Raw genomic sequence first — 19,069 nt, forward strand, 5'->3', positions numbered from 1 at the left:
CTGACATGTTTCTATCTATCTAATCTATGTGTGAAGCTCTATTCTGTCTGTTATAAATTGTCGGGTACAGATGCTGAATTGCCGGCCGGCTTTTTTAAAGAGACGGTGCACGAAAACACTAATATTTTTTTTAATAAATCCTTTACACTAAATGACAAGTACAGTAAGCAACACTGTCACTGTACTTCATATATATGTGACTGACATGTTTCTATCTATCTAATCTATGTGTGAAGCTCTATTCTTTCTGTTGTAAATTGTCGGGTACCGGTGAATGCCGCTGATGAATTGCCGGCTTTTCATGTCATTCTACATTATTCTTAGTTGTTTTACTTCATGTAGAATTAACCTACAAGGAAAGAAAGGGTTTATTTTCATTCCGATATTTGTGTCCCATTGACTTGCATTGGTTTCCGGTATCGGAATCGGCGATATCCGATACTTTTTGGGTATCGGCCCGATCCAATCCGATACGATATTTCCTGATATCGGAAGGTATCGCTCAACACTAGTTAGTACACAAACTGACCAACACTTGTATACATAAAATGTCTGTGGATTACTCAGACAAGTCCATCAGCCTTCTCCAATAGAAAAGCAGCTTTCACATATGAAGTGTATTACAATTGACAAAAGCTGATGAACTGCTCTGGTGACATGATCAGCCATCTGCAGAAATTTATTTAAGGCCACGGCCCCACTATCAGTATTTGGTCAGTATTCGGTCAGTATTTTTTCTCAGAAGTGGGAGACAAATCCAGGTGAGGATTTTGCAATTCTGCATTTATCACCCACTCCTGGTTTTCGTTCCCTCTCCTGAGAGAAAATACTGACCGAATACTGACCAAATACTGATAGTGGGGCCGTGGCCTATCAGGAGAACTGCGTAGTCTGTGAAAAAAGTTGTACTATGCAGAGAGCGTATCCAACACCTTTAAAACATAGTTTCAGTTTCACTGAAGCTTGCCATATGTCTTAACAGGCTACATTTTTTTTAACAATAACAACTTACAGTCTGTTTTTACAGTGATATCAAGAATTAGCTGCCAAAAGTGTAACTGTTTGATTCTACTGGACATATCCATACATATAAATGCTCAATGAGTTAAAAGAGTTATCCTGGTTTAGATTAAATTTGTCTGGCCAATTCATGGAAAAAGGGATGAGCTGTGATACCAGACACAAAACAACAACAAAGGAGGATCTAATCCAGTTAAACCCAACCTTTTATTCTAATCTAATACAACATCTTTAAATAGGAACTATTAGTTCTAAGGAAAATGCAAGAAATGACAGTAGATTAGATTGAGATTTTTCTCCAATGCATATCATTAGCAAACCAGTTGATTTTTCTCAGTATTAGGCTACGTTCACACATTTAATATCTGATCAGATTTTACATCAGTATTTTACCTCAGTATTTGTAAGCCAATACCAGGAGTGGGTGATAAATACAGACGTGGTGACGTGTTTCTATTATACTATTCCTCTGACAGTTCCACTCCTGGTTTTAGCTTACAAATACTGATGTAAAATACTGACCAAAAATTAAACGTATGAATGTGGCTTCACGGGGATAGAGGTTGGGATGTACCAACTGTGAGAGGCGAGATAATCACTTCCTCTAATGATAATTGGAGGTTTGTGCTGACTGAGATATGCAGAATTTTGTCACCTCGGTTGTACATTGAAAACAAAGGAAGAATCAGTTAACTTATTTTTCTTGTACATTCTTCTAACCAGATTCAAAAATATGGTTAATAATTTCACAAATGCATTTCAATGAGCAGTGAGTCAGTGAGATGCAAAGGAGGCAAATTTTTTTTCTTCTTTCATCCAGGAGTCTGGAATGTACTTGATACTGATGATTGATATTTATCATACATGTATTAAGATGTCATGTGTATGACGCGAACCCTGGGCCATGGGGTACTCGGTAGCCGGGCCAGTCGATTCTGGGAGATGTCACAGTGGCAGTGACCCGGTCTGTGACCCAGGGCGGTCAATAAAAGGGGAAAAGTAAAAGGGAAATATAGTTTTTATAGATAATGTTCGTGACGCCACCTGTGGTATGCGGCTACATGGGGCCATCGCTGCGATGCAGATCCTCTCGAGCTGATGGTGACACAGCAGAGTTGGTCCAGCTCTCCACAGGCAGAGCTTAGCTTCAGGGCATGAAATAGTGATGTTATGAGGTAGATGTTGCTGGTGCTGTGTAGTGCAGGGCTGGTGATGGTGCAGCAATAATTCTAGGACACAGTGGGGTGCAGTCTTCACATTTTACTCACAGTTGTTCAAGACTCCAGGTTACCAGCGCCAGTGTGTAACCTCCCACGTCGTCCTGTGTTCACCAAGGAAGGGGATCAGCAATCTCTTAAGTATCTCAGGTGTACTTAAACAGGACCCGGTTTTATGTGCCTTCCTCGGTCGTCTTCCTGCGCTGGCTCTCACCCTCCTGCCCTGCGCCTCACAATCAGTGTCCCAAGCCGGTAGCCTCGGATCTTGTCGTGCAACCTGCAGTCCCTTGGACCCTATGCGGCCACCTTTTCAGTGATATAATTAAGGTAGTGCGCAGCTGCACCTTGAAAGTACAGTAGCCTCCGGTTATCTAGCTGAGCCTCGTAGTTCTCCACTAGTTAGGGGCTGGTCCCCTCTGTGGCCTGATCCCTCCACTTCCGTGTAGATTTGGGTGCACGGGTGACTTCCCCACTCGCCGTGCCCTTGTAATCTCCTTTGTCTCTCTTGGAGCCTTCCCTCTGCTCCCGTCCTCTTTCAGCCATTCCTCCTGGGCCTCTCAACTCAGGCCCGCTCCTCTCCTCTCCTCTGAGCAGAGCTCCTACAGAGCTCCTGCTCCCACTCCTTCTCCTCAGACTGAACACTCTGACTGGACTGAACTCCTTCTAGATGGTTCCCCTCCTTCTTATACTCTTTCTGCCTGTGCTCCCCTGATCTACTTCCTCCACCCACCTCCTCTACCTAGTTCCACCCTTCAGCTATGGACCAGGGACTGTGCTTTCCCTTAGGAGCAATCTCGCCCTTCCCTCTGAAGTGGAGTGTAATGGATGCAAGTGGGTGGGTCCCGGGCAGTACTCCATCCTTACCTGAGAGTGAGATACCACACCTCTGGGTGAGATGCAGTACCTCTGTGGTGACTGAACCCACAGGGGCGCCACATGTATACTGCAGATGAGCTAAAGGAAGAGGACACAACTGTTTATAAAGGGTTAATCTGCTTTTAGGAGGATACACTTTCAGATGAAGAGTTAATCTGTGTCTGTTATTACATAATGCACAGAAATAGCAGCAGCCAAACCACCCAGAGAAGGCTGTGGGATTTTCCACTACAATTGTGTCTATCCCTCTCCTACTTCAGCTGCTTTATAATATACAGGGATCATTCTCTTTAACCACATGTATAATGACACTCAGCATGGAGAAAATAGACTCTCCCGTGTCCTGTGTTGTTTGCATGCTGCAATATCTCAGTCTCCCGCAAATAATTTCTCAATTATTATAAATACATATATACCATATTTTTCAGACTATAAGACACACCAGTCTAGAAGAGGAAAATAGTAAAAAAAAATTTAATGTGAAAATGGGGGTCCATTTTATAGTTTGAATTTAGCTTACCAGGGGGGTTGCAGCGGCGGTGGAGCGGGGTCACAGGAGGCAAGTTAGCTACTGCAAGAAACTGGTAGCAACAGGAGTGAGGAGATACTGTGGGCCTGGGGCTTCGGGGAGTGGGTGTCATGGCGGTGTGAGGCAGGAGCCATTAATCTACCTGCAGTGGGCTTCAGGAAAATGTCGACAGTGCAAGGCAGGAGCGGAGTCGCTTTGTACATTGATCTCCTAGTGGTGGTCTTCAGAAAATGGCCACCGAAGATCTCTGCTCAATGAGCAAGAGCTAAATCTGCACATGTGCCGACATGACATTTTCCTGAAGACCACTGTTGGCAGATCAATGGATCTTGCCTTGTTCCCTGGGACACCCCCTCCTTCCATCCCAGGGCCTACAGCATCGCTCTACTCCTGGCGCCTCTGGTTTCCTGCAATGGTGACCCTACCTCCTGTAACCCTGCTCCACCATTTCCCCCGGTAAGGTACATTCGGACTATAAGACTATAATCTTTATCTCTATCTCACAAATGCATTCTTTCAGCATTTCATTCTACTTGGAATTATATTTACCCCGACTGGGCTTATCCAGCTTATCTCAATTGACTTCTATGGTAAGAAGCTGAACGTGTCTATTCACATGTGACGGCAAGTATGCTCGCACCAGCAATACTGGGGAATTGTGACAGCATGCTTCATGATTCACAAAGAGTGCCTACAGACTTTTGCGCCAAGTCTGAACAATCTCTTTTTTTAGTAGTAAAGTGCATTTCTACAAAATCTCACACTCTCTAGCATGGTAGGTAACAGCCTTAGCTGTGAGCCACAGATAGGAGAATTTTTTCTGTCATATTTTTATGCTGCTCTTTTTCACAGGCACATTGTATTGGTACATAGAGATACAGATCTATACACCAGTAATACCATATGCCATGAATTAAAATATTATATAATATTTTAAATATATAATAATGTTAATATATTTTTATGTATTTATATATTTTTTTATTTTTACTCACTTGTATAGCACCATTAATTACAGCGCTTTACAGATATTATCATCACTGTCCTCATTGAGCTCACCATCTAAATTTAATCAGTATGTCTTTGGAGTGTAGGAAGAAACTGGTGAAACCGGAGGAAACACATGCAAAAATGTAGAGAACATACAAACTCCTTACATATAAACACTGTGTGCACAATTGTTAGGCCATTTGTATTTTTGATGAATAAATTTATTATTGAACAACTACAGTGGTGTCGGTCAATCCAAATGTTTAATAAATCTGAAACCTGAATATTTAAAAAAGTAAAAGTGCGGTTTTGTCTTTCTTAGGAGAATATCTGTGTACATAATTATTATGCAACCAAATGAAAAACGTAAATCTTCTCATCTCAGTTGTTTATTTTCATCTGTTAAGCCTCATTCACACTGCAGTATTTTTGCATCAGTATTTGTTTGCCAAAACCAGGAGTGTCTCTAGAACACAGAACAGGTTTCAATCTTTCAATTATAGTTTATCTCTGTAAGTTCCACTCCTGGTTTTGGCATACAAACACTGATGCAAAAATACACATGTGTGAATGAGGCCTTAAAGTGAGAATAATAATCAATTAACTCAAAATGTACAAATATAAATTTTTGACATTTTCATAATAAATATCAGTGACTAATAACTTTCAATAACAGTCATAAATCTTCCATCCACGGAATCTGTCAGTTTCTTAATCTGTTGACTGTTAAGGGGAGCGGTTGCAGACAACTTTATTTAATGGAACGCAACCGACCCCGGGGTCCGCGATGCAGCCTAGAGGACTGCTGCCGAACACTTTCGGGTGGAAAGGCAAGCGACAACTAAATGATAAACCCTTCCGTGTTAACTTCACACCGGACAGGGTATAGCGGTACGCTCTATCTCCGTTTACAGCACGGAGGAGAGAGCGACCGGCGACGCACCTAACAATTATCTTAGCCCTTCGTGTTAACGCACACGGAAGGGTAAGACGGTTCTCACAATCTCCAAGAACCGCAGGGAGACGTGCGACCGTGGGAACAGCAGTAGCCCTGTCTTTGGTACAGGCGTTACGCTATGAGGATTGGCGCTAAAGCGGTTCACACAATCTCCAAGAACCGCAGGGAGACGTGTGACCGGACTATGAGCAGTAGCCCTGTCTACGGTACAGGCGATACGCTATAGGAGACGGCGCTAGCGTGCTGGTGTGATTCCCGCCGGGTATTCGAGCACTCAGCCGGCGTGCTACCGCACTGAGCAAACCCGCTCTAATTAGCTCACAGGCGGCTCGGGGTGTAAGGTGAACCCCCTAGTTAGAGCCAGTAAGTGAGGCGAAGCTACCTGCCTACTTTTTCTACCTGCCTAGCTAAAGCTATGGCTCTTCGAGGAGCCCTGAGTAAGCGTGCACACCACAAACAGCTAGCTCAAATGATCTGAGCGCGCCGCCATGTTTGTGGGCGGGCCTTTTAAAGATTAAGCCCTGCCCCACTGTCACACCATTGGTGACGACACCCGTGACCAATCAGGCGGTGCTAGGTCACCGGGTCAGGTGGGTGCCAACCCACCAATCATGATCCGCCAGGTCACGGACATGCTCAGTGCGGCAAATCCTGGACTTAGATTCCGCAAGCCCTGTCTCCCTCTGCAACCCAGGCTTAAACATTGCTAGGCACAACTAGCTGGGAGACAAACAGTGCTCGTGGATCAGCTAGGTGTTGGGGCTGATGGTGATGCTGAGCAACATCAGCCCTTGGTGGATTGAAAAGGGAGACCACAGAAGGTCCTGGACCCATTTTGAATCCAGCACCAGACCGACACCTAACAGTTGACGATCAATTTTTTGGGAAGCACCAACCCCAGTCTCCCAGACACTGTTCAGAGAGGTTTACTGTTTTCTACTCTGTAAATCTCCCATTTAAAAAGGTCACACAAATTCTCGATAGGGTTTAGGTCAGGTAAGGAAGGGGCCATGTCATTATTCTTTCATCTTTAAGGCATTTACTGGCAGCCAAGCAGTGGAGACTGCAATGCATGTGATGGTGCATTGTCCTGCATAAAAATCATGGGGATTTTCTGGAAGACACAGACTTTTTTCTGTAATACTGCTTAAAGAAAATGTCTTCTAAAAATTAGGAGTTGATTTTGAGTTCTTCTTCAACCTAAAAAGGTCAATCTAGCTCATCTTTAATAAGACTAGCCCATACCAGTACCCCATTCTTTACCTTGCTGGCTTCTGAGTCAAAGAGGAGGTCTGTGCCGGTTGCTGATCATGTCAGGGGCCTATTTATCTGGTCCACCAAGAGTCACAGTTCTGGAATATAGCAGTACTAAAGGATAATGAATTCTTGATCACTTCGCGTTTGACCCCTCTTACATTTTTAGCAGTTAGGCCACAGCCCCACTATCAGGATTCGGTCAGTATTTTTTCTCAAGAGTGGGAGCCAAAACCAGGAGTGGGTGATAAATGCAGAATTGGTGACTTGTTTCTATTATTCCTTTTCTCTGATTGTTCCTCACCTGGTTTTGGCTTCAACTCCTGAGAAAAAATACTGACCGAATACTGACCAAATACTGAAAGTGAGGCCATGGCCTTAATGTGCGTCTTTTTTTCTCAGCACTTTTTTTGCTACCCTGTTGATATAGTAATCATACGGTGAGCTTACCATTTGACTTGGTATAGCCCCCTATAAATGGTTACCGTATAGTAGAATTCGGTACTAATATTCATGGAATTCGCAGTTCTGTGAAAAAAAAATGAAGTTGCATTTCTTGTACTTTTATCTTTTTGTTTCCATAAATATAATTATCTATTTCCAGATATCAATGAATGTTTCCTTAATACATCCGATTGTCAGCAAATTTGCAATCATTTTCTGGGTGGATACAACTGCAGCTGTGAGGCCGGCTATGACGTGGATGAGACGAACAGCTCTATGTGTGTCGGTATGTCCTGTACTCCATCCTGTCATTCAATTTAACATTGTTTAACATTATTCTTAATGGTTGTTTAGTGGAAATATAGGATTTTATTAACAGCACACAAACAGAATCCTAGAAAATATTATTCTGTCTGCTTTTCTTCAGATGTCGATGAGTGTGAGAATGGTGACAACAAATGTGCTAACAATACCGACTGTAGAAACCTTCCTGGGAATTATAGCTGTGAATGTAAATCTGGATATGATGGAGATCCATTTATACTCTGCACTGGTAGGTCCTATTGAACTGCAAAAAAAAAATTTAGCTTTATGTACTCCACCATCATCTTGTAATATTTGTCATATTTCTGTATTGTCAATTGCATTTATTATATAGTCTATCTATCTATTTTATTTATTTATTTTACTCACTTATACAGCACCATTAATTCCACAGCACTTTACAGACATTATGGGCACTGTCCCCATTATGGCTCACAATCTACATTCCCTATCTATCTATCTATCTATCTATCTATCTATCTATCTATCTATCTATCTATCTATCTATCTATCTATCCTTCTATATATCTATTAATTATATGCCATAAAATCTACTAATTGAATACTTATATCGCCAACAGATATCGATGAATGTGCCGATAACACGTCCTTCTGTGTCAATCAATCAATCTGTGTTAATACCGATGGATCCTATGATTGTGAATGTCTGCTAGGATACAGAGGAGAAGACTGTTCAGGTAAGGTCTATAGAAACGAATAAAGGAAGTTACCATTTCATTGGAATTCTCCACTAGGATTTTATCAGAAGATGTGCAGCCTTCTCACCTGTCTGTATTCTGTGATATACCTCTTGATATTCAACTGGAAAATGACAACGTACTCCAGTTATAACAACTCCATTTTTGACAACTTTTCCCACCAAGATAATTGACGTTTGGTTCTCTAAAAATAACCTGTAACTTAACCAACATTAAAGGGATTTTCCATTTTGGCCAATCTTTGTTTGTTAAAAGGATCCAGTCATATTAAGTTGAAAAAGCTACAGTCATGGCCAAAAGTATTGAGAATGAGACAAATAGTAATTTTTCCAAAGTTTACTGCTTCATTTTTTGTAATGGCAATTTGCATATACTCCTGAATGTCAAAGAATGATCAGCTTAACAGCAATTACTGTACTTGCAAAGTCAATATTTGCCCAGAAAATGAACTTTAACCCCCAAAACACATTTCAACATCATTGCAGTCCTGCCTTAAAAGGAGCAGCTAACATCGTTTTAGTGATTGATCCATTAACACAGGTGTGGGTGTTGATGAGGACAGGGCTGGCGATCAATCAGTCATGATAAAGTAAGAATGACATCACTGGACACTTTAAAAGGAGGCTGGTTCTTGGCATCATTGTTTCTCTTCAGTTAACCATGGTTGTCTCTAAAGAAACACGTGCAGCCATCATTGCACTGCACAAAAATGGCCTAACAGGGAAGAGTATCGCAGCTACAAAGATTGCACCTCAGTCAACAATCTATCGCATCATCAAGAACTTCAAGGAGAGAGCTTCCATTGTTGTCAAAAAGGCTCCAGGGCGCCCAAGAAAGACCAGCAAGCGCCAGGACCGTATCTTAAAACTGTTTCAGCTGCGGGATCGGACTACCAGCAGTGCCGAGCTTGCTCAGGAATGGCAGCAGGCTGGTGTGAGTGCTTCTGCACGCACTGTGAGGCGGAGACTCTTTGAGCAAGGGCTGGTTTCAAGGAGGGCAGCAAAGAAGCCACTTCTCTCCAGAAAAAACATCAGGGACCGACTGATATTCTGCAAAACGTACAGGAAGTGGACTGCTGAGGACTGGGGCAAAGTCATTTTCTCTGATGAATCCCCTTTTCGATTGTTTGGGACATCTGGAAAACAGCTTATTCGGAGAAGAAGAGGTGAGCGCTACCACCAGTATTGTCTCATGCCAACTGTAAAGCATCCTGAAACCATTCATGTGTGGGGTTGCTTCTCAGCCAAGGGAATCGGCTCACTCACAGTCTTGCCTAAAAACACAGCCATGAATAAAGAATGGTACCAGAATGTCCTCCAAGAGCAACTTCTCCCAACCGTCCAAGAGCAGTTTGGTGCCCAACAATGCCTTTTCCAGCATGATGGAGCACCTTGCCATAAAGCAAAGGTGATAACTAAATGGCTCATGGAACAAAACATAGAGATTTTGGGTCCATGGCCTGGAAACTCCCCAGATCTTAATCCCATTGAGAACTTGTGGTCAATCATCAAGAGACAGGTGGACAAACAAAAACCAACAAATTCTGGCAAAATGCAAGCATTGATTATGCAAGAATGGACTGCTATTAGTCAGGATTTGGTCCAAAAGTTGATTGAGAGCATGCCAGGGAGAATTACAGAGGTCTTGAAGTAGAAGGGGCAACACTGCAAATATTGACTTGCTGCATTAACTCATTCTAACTGTCAATATAACCTATTGGTACTCATAATATGATTGCAATTATATTTCTGTATGTGATATAAACATCAGACAAACACTAATAAAAACCAGAGGCCAGCAGATCATGTGAAAATATAATTTTGGTGTCATTCTCAAAACTTTTGGCCATGACTGTACATTCACATATAGTTTGCAGTGTGAAATTCTGAAGACACAATTTCCTTTAAATAGTAACTGATCTGTAGCACCTCGAAGCAGCATGCTACACAATTAAAGGGGCTATGTTGTTTTGTGTGTTGATTGTTTAGATCAGGCCACTGCTAAAGATTCTAACAGCTGATCAGTTATGGTGTCTGTAGTGTGATCCTCACCAATCTTATATTAAATGGAATCTGTCAGCAGGTTTTTGCTATGTAATCTGAAGGCAACAGGAGATAGAGGCTGAAACTCAGAATTCAGGGTTGTGTCACTTGTCAAAGTACATTTTGTTGTTTACTAATGTGAAGGATTTATCACTAAGAAATTAACATTGCTGGACTAGTCCAGTAACTAAGCTCCTCACTGTCTATGGACTTTGTACATGGAGAGCCTGATGTGGGCGAGGTTATCCTTCTCAGCTCTGCTTCATTCTAAATCCAAAAGCTCTGATTGTGTCAGAATGGCTTCACCCAGTAATCTAAGTGACACATCGTTGGATTCAGCTTCTCCTTGCCTACATGATGCTGCTCTCAGACAAGGTAGCAAAACTTGCTGACAGATTCGCTTTATTGACCTATCCTTAGGTCAGATCATCAGCGTCATATGCTCAGACAATCCGTGTAAGGTATCTTACCATCTCTCCACATGTTGAATAATATATTTACTGTGCTCATAATGAAAAAAACATACCTGGACATCTTTACATGGCGCAGTAAAAGTATTATTTTCTTACATCATGTTACAAACAACTACCAGATTGGGACATTATCTTATACATATAATGAAGGTGGCTGCCACCACTAAATACCTGCACAGTTGTTATGGCATTTTTCTCATCAGATTTTTCTACTCAACTCTGCAGATATAGATGAATGCCTGGAAAATGAAAACTTGTGCCCTCTCCATTCAAATTGTACCAACACGCTTGGGTCATACAGATGTGATTGTCACCAAGGGTATGGTGGAGAAAACTGCACAGACATTGATGAGTGTAAAACAACTAATGACTGCAGTCTCTGGGCGGACTGTACCAACACTGATGGTTCCTACATCTGTACATGCAGGGACGGGTACTCTGGTGATGGGAAGGAATGTACGGGTGAGTATATACGTTTCTTATCTCACATAATAGATGTCCGAGGTTCTACAAGTACAAGTTTTACAGCTGGACGCTCTGTACAAACCTTCCTTATTTCCTATATCAACCTACAATTTCTAGAATAACCTACTGTTTCTATCAGCAAATACATTTTCTTTATATAATTTTGCAGATATCGATGAGTGTTCTGAAAATGCCCTTATTTGTGGGCAAAATGGATCCTGTATGAACACGAATGGCAGCTATGAATGCTCTTGTAATACTGGATTCATCCTTGTAAATGGATCTTGTGAGGGTAAGTACATGGCTAATGTAATATAAAATCACATTTCAATAAAGTCCTATATCATCAGGAGAACTTACCATGCTGTCTAAAGATGGAGAAGATAAAAAAAAGGACAAAGAAGATTATAACAACTTGTGTTTTATATTCTTAAAGAGTCTGCCCACTAAAAAAAATAATAATAAAACACTCCTGTCTACGGGGCACATAAATATCAGTTATAAATGTGTACGACAAGAATACCAGGTGAACCTCTACAACTAGGGCCATATTAATACTATTATTAATGATAACCATGGTACAGTTACAAATACTGTATATAGCACTCTTTTCTCTGCTCTATGTAGAAACAGGAAGTCTCTTGTTCCTGAATTTATCATCCCCCTCTTCAAATCTTGACCCAGCTGCTCTGCTCCTGCCCCAAGCCAGGAACTTTTGCAGTGACTCATGACTTGGGCAGAGAAAATTAACCTCCTGTTTCTACATAGAGCTTAGAAGGATTCAGCTAATTAGCTTTTAATCACGGAATGTCATAGACCTAATGGAAAAGAGAAGAATTAGCTGGGTAGAGAGGCAAAATGAGCAATTGTAAGTACACAGTGCTATATAATATGATGATTGTTATATAATAAGAGGATAAAAACTTTGATGGCAGTGCTTCTTTATTTAAACGTTTTTTATGGATCGATATGTCGTTGTTTGTTTGCTGCATTTTTTATCTGAGTTGCCGTAACTGAAAAGCCTCAATTCCGGAAGTTTAGTTTTTCTCTCTTTACAGTGTAAATAAATTCTATGATTTTAACGATTTTAAAGATCGTACATTTGCAGACACGGCAATACCACATATTTATTTAATTATTTTTTTATGTACTTGTTCAAATACCTTGTTATCTCTATGTGTAAATACTGGGAAAACCATGTAGACTCAGAATAAATCACTGATAGCTGAATGTGTTATACTAGTAATACAGTTCTGTTCACCAGAGCTGGCACTCAAAAAGGAGAGCCTGCAATGTTAGAAACTAGGAAGTAAGGAAACTGTAAGGAGACTGTGTTGCTTTGAGCTGCTCAAGAGACAACTTTAAAATACTCCTTTAAGTGTTTAACTGCTTTCCAGACTTTTCTGTTATTTAGTATATACATGTACAGTGCAATAACAGTACACTTTCCTAGGTTTAGCCAATCAGCAGTTGGTAACGGGTAGATATTCCAGCATTTGGTAAAGCATGGAGGGGCCGAGGGTAAATGTGTTGCACAGTGGGCCTCTGCTGTCTGTGTCCACCCCTGAACTATTCTTAATATGTTTTCAGCCTGCACTTCATGTTTTCTTTAGCTATTAATTCACTATTTCTCTATGTACAGAATGCAGCTCACAATTGTGCACACATGTATTTTAAGTCAATGGTAATTTGTCATTCTTTCTGGAGCTAACTATATCTATCTTTTCTTCACAGATATTGTAGAATGTGATGATGAAGAGTACTGCACAGGAGCAGGAAGATTGTGTATTAATGAAATTGGTAGCTTTAAATGTATTTGTCAGCCGGGGTACAAAGAAGACAATGACAGCTGTGTCGGTAAGAAATGGTTTGTTTTATGCAGGATCCAAAGACAGTGGTCCACATCAATACTGTCTAATTATTAGACACTGAAAAGGAAAACTATTGGCGGTCATTTAATATCCTGTTTTGACTGGTCGACAGTGCAGACAATGCGCACAGGACAGTCAATAATAGATCTTTAAGTGCACACAGTCTATTCTCTGCAGCCCTATGTACACAGGATAATGAACTGCCTAGAACAATGAGATCATTTCACCTGATGAACAAGCTTTTTTCTTGTTCATCGGGTGATAAGCAGGGTGTTTACACTGCACAATTTCTGGAAATGACGCGCCCCCTGGGCCAGTGCTGTAGGGGATACCCGGAGCCGGATCTCGATGGGGGTAGTAGTCCTTGTGGCGGTGACCCGGTCCGTGCCCAGGGTGTCAAACTAAGTGGCAGTCTATGGCAGTAGATGTTAACTTGATTGTCGACTACGCCACCCGTTGAGTGCGGCTTTGAAGCCGCCGCTGCAGAGCAGTCCACTGAGGCCGGTGGTATATGTGCAGCAGTGATGGTATAACCCCCAACGGGAGGGGTATGGCCTCAGGGCAGCAGGTGTAGATGGTGGGGGTTGTGACGGTGCAGTAAGAAGACTCAGAGTCGGGAGATGCAGTTCAGGGTTTTTACTTACTGGTGTCCTTTTAGTCACTCTGGCCTTGAGTGACCACCCGAGCCGTGCTGCGTCCACCAGGTCCTGGACTCGGCCAACCCCCAGGCAATTCCGGAGCGTGGTCCTGAGCTCCTTTCTGACTCTCCCTTCCTCTGGCCGTTCCCACCAGGGATCCACTTTTGGCCGGCTCCCTCGGGTCTCTTGGTGGTCAAGCCTCCTCTGGGCTCCCTGACCCTATACTTGGTGTGCCTTTCTAGTGGATTTGGTGAGGGTCGTGGCAGATCCTGACCACGACCTCCGGTTCCTGGCTAAGGTTTGTTTTGGCCTCTGCCAGCTTGGGATCCGGTACCCTTGTCCGCCAACCCTTCACCCTTCTGTCCTTATTCTGGGATCTTGGGGTTCTCTTCTTGTTTCCTCTCTGGGTCCTTCTTACTCCTCTCTCTCTCTCTCAGCAGGCTCTGTTCTGGAGCTGGGCCCAGCCGGAGCCACGGCTCCCTGTCAGCCCTCCTGGCCGAGCTCCTCTGCTCTGCTCAGGCTCTCCTAGACTCTTCTTCTCCCTGCAACTAGATGGTGCCCACCTTATATATTCCCTCTATGTGTGAGCTCAGGTGACCAGCACCCAATGAGCTCCTATCTTTACCCAGACTACTCCCCCTATCTGCCCCTACACCACTGGGATGTTCCACCCCCCTCCCACTCCAGCCAGGGACAGACGCTGTCGTACCTGCACATATACTGGTGGGAGTACCGTCGTTCTGTCCCCTGGAAATGGGATGTATGTAGTGCATGCAGCCTACAAGCTCAGTTCCACACTCCATCCTTACCCGGGAGTGGAATACCACACCTCTGGCTTGAGGTGTAATACCCCTGTAGCAGCCGAGTCCTCAGGGTGCTACATTCCCCCCTGGTAAACCACAGCACGTCCTCGGGCTGTAAAAGAATAAAAACATCCACAAACATACAAATTTTTTTCAAAAACATCATAAACATATAAAACACTATATATATCATCAGCATAAAACTTTTCATATAAAACTTTTCATAGTAAACATTCTTGTTCCTCCGGCCACGGTGCAACTTGTGACCGGGTAAAGTGCAACAGTCTCTTCAAGAAAAACACAGCTTTCCTATAAAACCAGTAGGGGGCGCCTTAGAAAGCGCAACTATATACAAGGGGAGGTATGGCCGCTCTCAGTCCTCGACCAGTGGGATTAAGGAAAGAATGACCGCTCTCAGTCCTCGGTCAGTGGGAAGAAGGAACATACGGGTAACAGTTTAATTTGCTGGTCCCAACGGGGACTATAATGGTAACAGTTCCTGTACCCCGACGGGTAACTATGCACAGTTCTTTTTACCGTACTCTAGTAACGGCGTCCTCCTGATGCTTCCTCCCTGTACTCCTCAGACCCGTCCGGGTCCTCTTGCTCCTCCTGACACCTCAGCTCTTCCTCTGTCAAACGGTGTACATGAAGGGCATAGGGTCCTTTGGCACATTGGTGCCGGGTGAATGTGACCTCGTCACCCAGGTATAGGTCACGACCTCTGTGTCCCTCCGGTAGGTGGGACTCGACATCTCTTCTGGTCACGAAGACGTCGCCGGGGGTGTGATGATCTCTGATGAAGCCCCAACCGTGCTGCAACTGGAATTTAATTACAGTCCCGGTGGCACGGGGACCGTGGGCTGCACGGGGGTTCCTTCGGGTCCGGCTCTTTTGTTCTGCACTTTTTATTTGCAGCTGCTGCTCACGGACCCGCCTCTCTCTTCGTTCTCGGTCAAAGACGTCCAACTGCTGGCGACAGCACTCCGCACGCTCAGCTGCGGCCGCCCGGGTCTCCTGAGTGAACCCGATGAGGTCTCCTCCTGCGGGGTCCCACTCGAACTGCACCTCCTCTAACGAGAGCGGAGTCATCTTGACGGGCGCCGGAGCCGGGATCAGGGGCTCATCCAGGGGTCTTTCTTTCCAGAGTCGGGGCTGGTGGTACTCCGGTGGCCACACAAAGGGTTGCCCATCCGGGCAAGTGTGCTGGGCAAATAGGTCTTCACCCAGGTGTGGCGCTGTGGACGTTGAGGGCGCTGTTGTGGTGGCGGCGCCCGGGTTCACCAGGCCCTGCGACCAGGCTTGGGGCACCCTGAATGTAAAGGGCACCGTGAAGACGGCGGCGCCCGGGGTTACTTGGCCCAGCGACCAGGCCGGTGGCTCAGTGGGAGTGGAGGGCGCTGTTGGCACTGCGGCGCCCGGGGGCACTTGGCCTTGCGACCAGGCCGGTGGCGTCTCCTGCTTGGCCGCGCTCAGGGTTGAGGCGCGTGACGTCACAGGGGGTGTGGCCGCGGCTTCTGTTTGAGGCCTAGTCGGGAGCGGTGACGGTGCAACGACGGGCACGGCAGGGGAAATTTCGGGCTCTGCGACGGGGAGCTGGGGCAGGCTCACGGCTTCTCGGCTCGGGGTAGTGACGTCCCCTTTACCTGCCTCCGTTTCTTTAGCTCCTTCCTCGGCGTCGTCTCCGGCCTTGATTCCTCCTGCACCATCCTCAGAGGCGGTCTGTCTCCTTATCTCGGGTGGCGTGTTCCGCTGGCGGGTTCCAGCCTGCAGGGCCATCTCTCTGCTCCACTCCGTCAGCGTTTCTCGCTGCACCTGGGCCATCCTCCGTGCGAGGCGCTCCAGCTCGGTCTGCGCACACTCCCGGTCTCGGGGGAGCTGTGCCAGGATCTCCACCAGGCCTAGTGGGGTTGTCGCTTGCAGCAGGCTCCTGACCACAGGGTCGGTGCTGCCTGACTCTCCCTCCATCTCCGGGTGCGACTTCTCCGGACTCCTCTCCAGACTCCTCTCCAGACTCCTCCAGGCTGCACCCATCTTCTCTGTTTCATTCGGTATCCACCCACATTGAGGGTGGTCCCGGGGCAACTTAGTGATTGTCAGTTCCAGGGGCAGTCCCCCCACGCTGATGGACATCTCTAACATCACAGTCTCTGCTGGTGGGGGCGGTTTCCGCTTTTGGCGCCATTCCTTGACCTGGCCCACGATGGGAGGTGGCCTCTTGCCACCCTCTGGCACGCCCATAATGGCGTCCGCTCTGCCAGGGCGGGAAATCTTCTGAAATGGCGGGAATCGTCTCCCAGTGGCGGGAAACTCCGTGGATGGCGGGAAAAAGCTGCAGATGGCGGGCAACCGATGGGAAACGATCTGTGACGGCGTCCGATGGCGGGGACCCTCTGGAATCGGCGGGAGACTCTTTTTGAGGTAAGTGTGAACTTTTCTTCAGGCACGCAGTACCCGGTGATTGCGGGCACGTTATCCTGCCGACTACGCCAAAAGTTGACGCGCCCCCTGGGCCAGTGCTGTAGGGGATACCCGGAGCCGGATCTCGATGGGGTAGTAGTCCTTGTGGCGGTGACCCGGTCCGTGCCCAGGGTGTCAAACTAAGTGGCAGTCTATGGCAGTAGATGTTAACTTGATTGTCGACTACGCCACCCGTTGGGTGCGGCTTTGAAGCCGCCGCTGCAGAGCAGTCCACTGAGGCCGGTGGTATATGTGCAGCAGTGATGGTATAACCCCCAACGGGAGGGGTATGGCCTCAGGGCAGCAGGTGTAGATGGTGGGGGTTGTGACGGTGCAGTAAGAAGACTCAGAGTCGGGAGATGCAGTTCAGGGTTTTTACTTACTGGTGTCCTTTTAGTCACTCTGGCCTTGAGTGACCACCCGAGCCGTGCTGCGTCCACCAGGTCCTGGACTCGGCCAACCCCCAGGCAATTCCGGAGCGTGGTCCTGAGCTCCTTTCTGACTCTCCCTTCCTCTGGCCGTTCCCACCAGGGATCCACTTTTGGCCGGCTCCCTCGGGTCTCTTGGTGGTCAAGCCTCCTCTGGGCTCCCTGACCCTATACTTGGTGTGCCTTTCTAGTGGATTTGGTGAGGGTCGTGGCAGATCCTGACCACGACCTCCGGTTCCTGGCTAAGGTTTGTTTTGGCCTCTGCCAGCTTGGGATCCGGTACCCTTGTCCGCCAACCCTTCACCCTTCTGTCCTTATTCTGGGATCTTGGGGTTCTCTTCTTGTTTCCTCTCTGGGTCCTTCTTACTCCTCTCTCTCTCTCTCTCTCAGCAGGCTCTGTTCTGGAGCTGGGCCCAGCCGGAGCCACGGCTCCCTGTCAGCCCTCCTGGCCGAGCTCCTCTGCTCTGCTCAGGCTCTCCTAGACTCTTCTTCTCCCTGCAACTAGATGGTGCCCACCTTATATATTCCCTCTATGTGTGAGCTCAGGTGACCAGCACCCAATGAGCTCCTATCTTTACCCAGACTACTCCCCCTATCTGCCCCTACACCACTGGGATGTTCCACCCCCCTCCCACTCCAGCCAGGGACAGACGCTGTCGTACCTGCACATATACTGGTGGGAGTACCGTTGTTCTGTCCCCCGGAAATGGGATGTATGTAGTGCATGCAGCCTACTAGCTCAGTTCCACACTCCATCCTTACCCGGGAGTGGAATACCACACCTCTGGCTTGAGGTGTAATACCCCTGTAGCAGCCGAGTCCTCAGGGTGCTACAGAAACATTCACCGAAAATCATGTAATGTAAAGGCACCATTAGAGTAGACAGAATTACAATGCACCCAGGGGTGGATTAAGAGTAGCAAGGGCCCCGGGCAGTTTAGAAGGTGCGCCCCCCCCACACACACACACACACACACACACACCTGATGTATCACATGTCACATGATCCACTGTGATAGATCATGTGATAGTTCATGTGAAATTAATTTGGTACAATATTAATTATAATAATTTTTTTTAGGCTGTGTGCCCACTATGCGTTTTTTAAGCATTTCAGCAGCGGCAATTCCGCTGCAGAAACACTTAAAAAACGCTTGGTAGAAGGTCTGCCATGTTCCCCAATGATAATCCGCATGTGCTGTTCACATGCTGCGGAAATTTCCGCTACGGATTATCATTGCGGAAAAATCCGCAGCATTACCAATTATTTTGGGGAAGTCCGGCGTTTTCGCCGCCATTGACTTGCATTGGAACGCATGGAATCCGCATAACTGCATCTGTACATGCGGATATCATGCGGTTCAATGTGCGGATGGTACCCGGGTGTGGAGGACAGGAGACTCTCCTCCGGACCCGCGTACCATAGAACCTGTAAAAAAAGAATAAAATAAAAAATGAATATTATACTTACCTTCTGATGGCCCCCGGTGTCTTTATCCGATGCATCCTGGCTTGCCGGCAGCTCGCGATGGTCTGAAAAGGACCTGCCGTGACGTCA

The 19,069-nt window shown here is 45.8% G+C and overlaps 1 protein-coding gene across 1 annotated transcript in view; it reads left to right on the forward strand.

The window, feature by feature from the left end:
• Window positions 1-19,069, forward strand: part of LOC141258548 (uncharacterized) — a 395,228-nt gene that overhangs the window by 125,910 nt on the left and 250,249 nt on the right. The window contains 6 exon segments of the mRNA XM_073673526.1: window positions 7,449-7,574; window positions 7,716-7,841; window positions 8,194-8,310; window positions 11,072-11,308; window positions 11,481-11,603; window positions 13,046-13,168. Of these exon segments, the coding sequence (XP_073529627.1) occupies window positions 7,449-7,574; window positions 7,716-7,841; window positions 8,194-8,310; window positions 11,072-11,308; window positions 11,481-11,603; window positions 13,046-13,168 (852 nt within the window).

Source organism: Phyllobates terribilis, unplaced genomic scaffold (assembly GCF_046119375.1).
Source record: "Phyllobates terribilis strain yellow unplaced genomic scaffold, ASM4611937v1 Scaffold_3__8_contigs__length_932513732, whole genome shotgun sequence".
NCBI lineage: Eukaryota > Metazoa > Chordata > Amphibia > Anura > Dendrobatidae > Phyllobates > Phyllobates terribilis.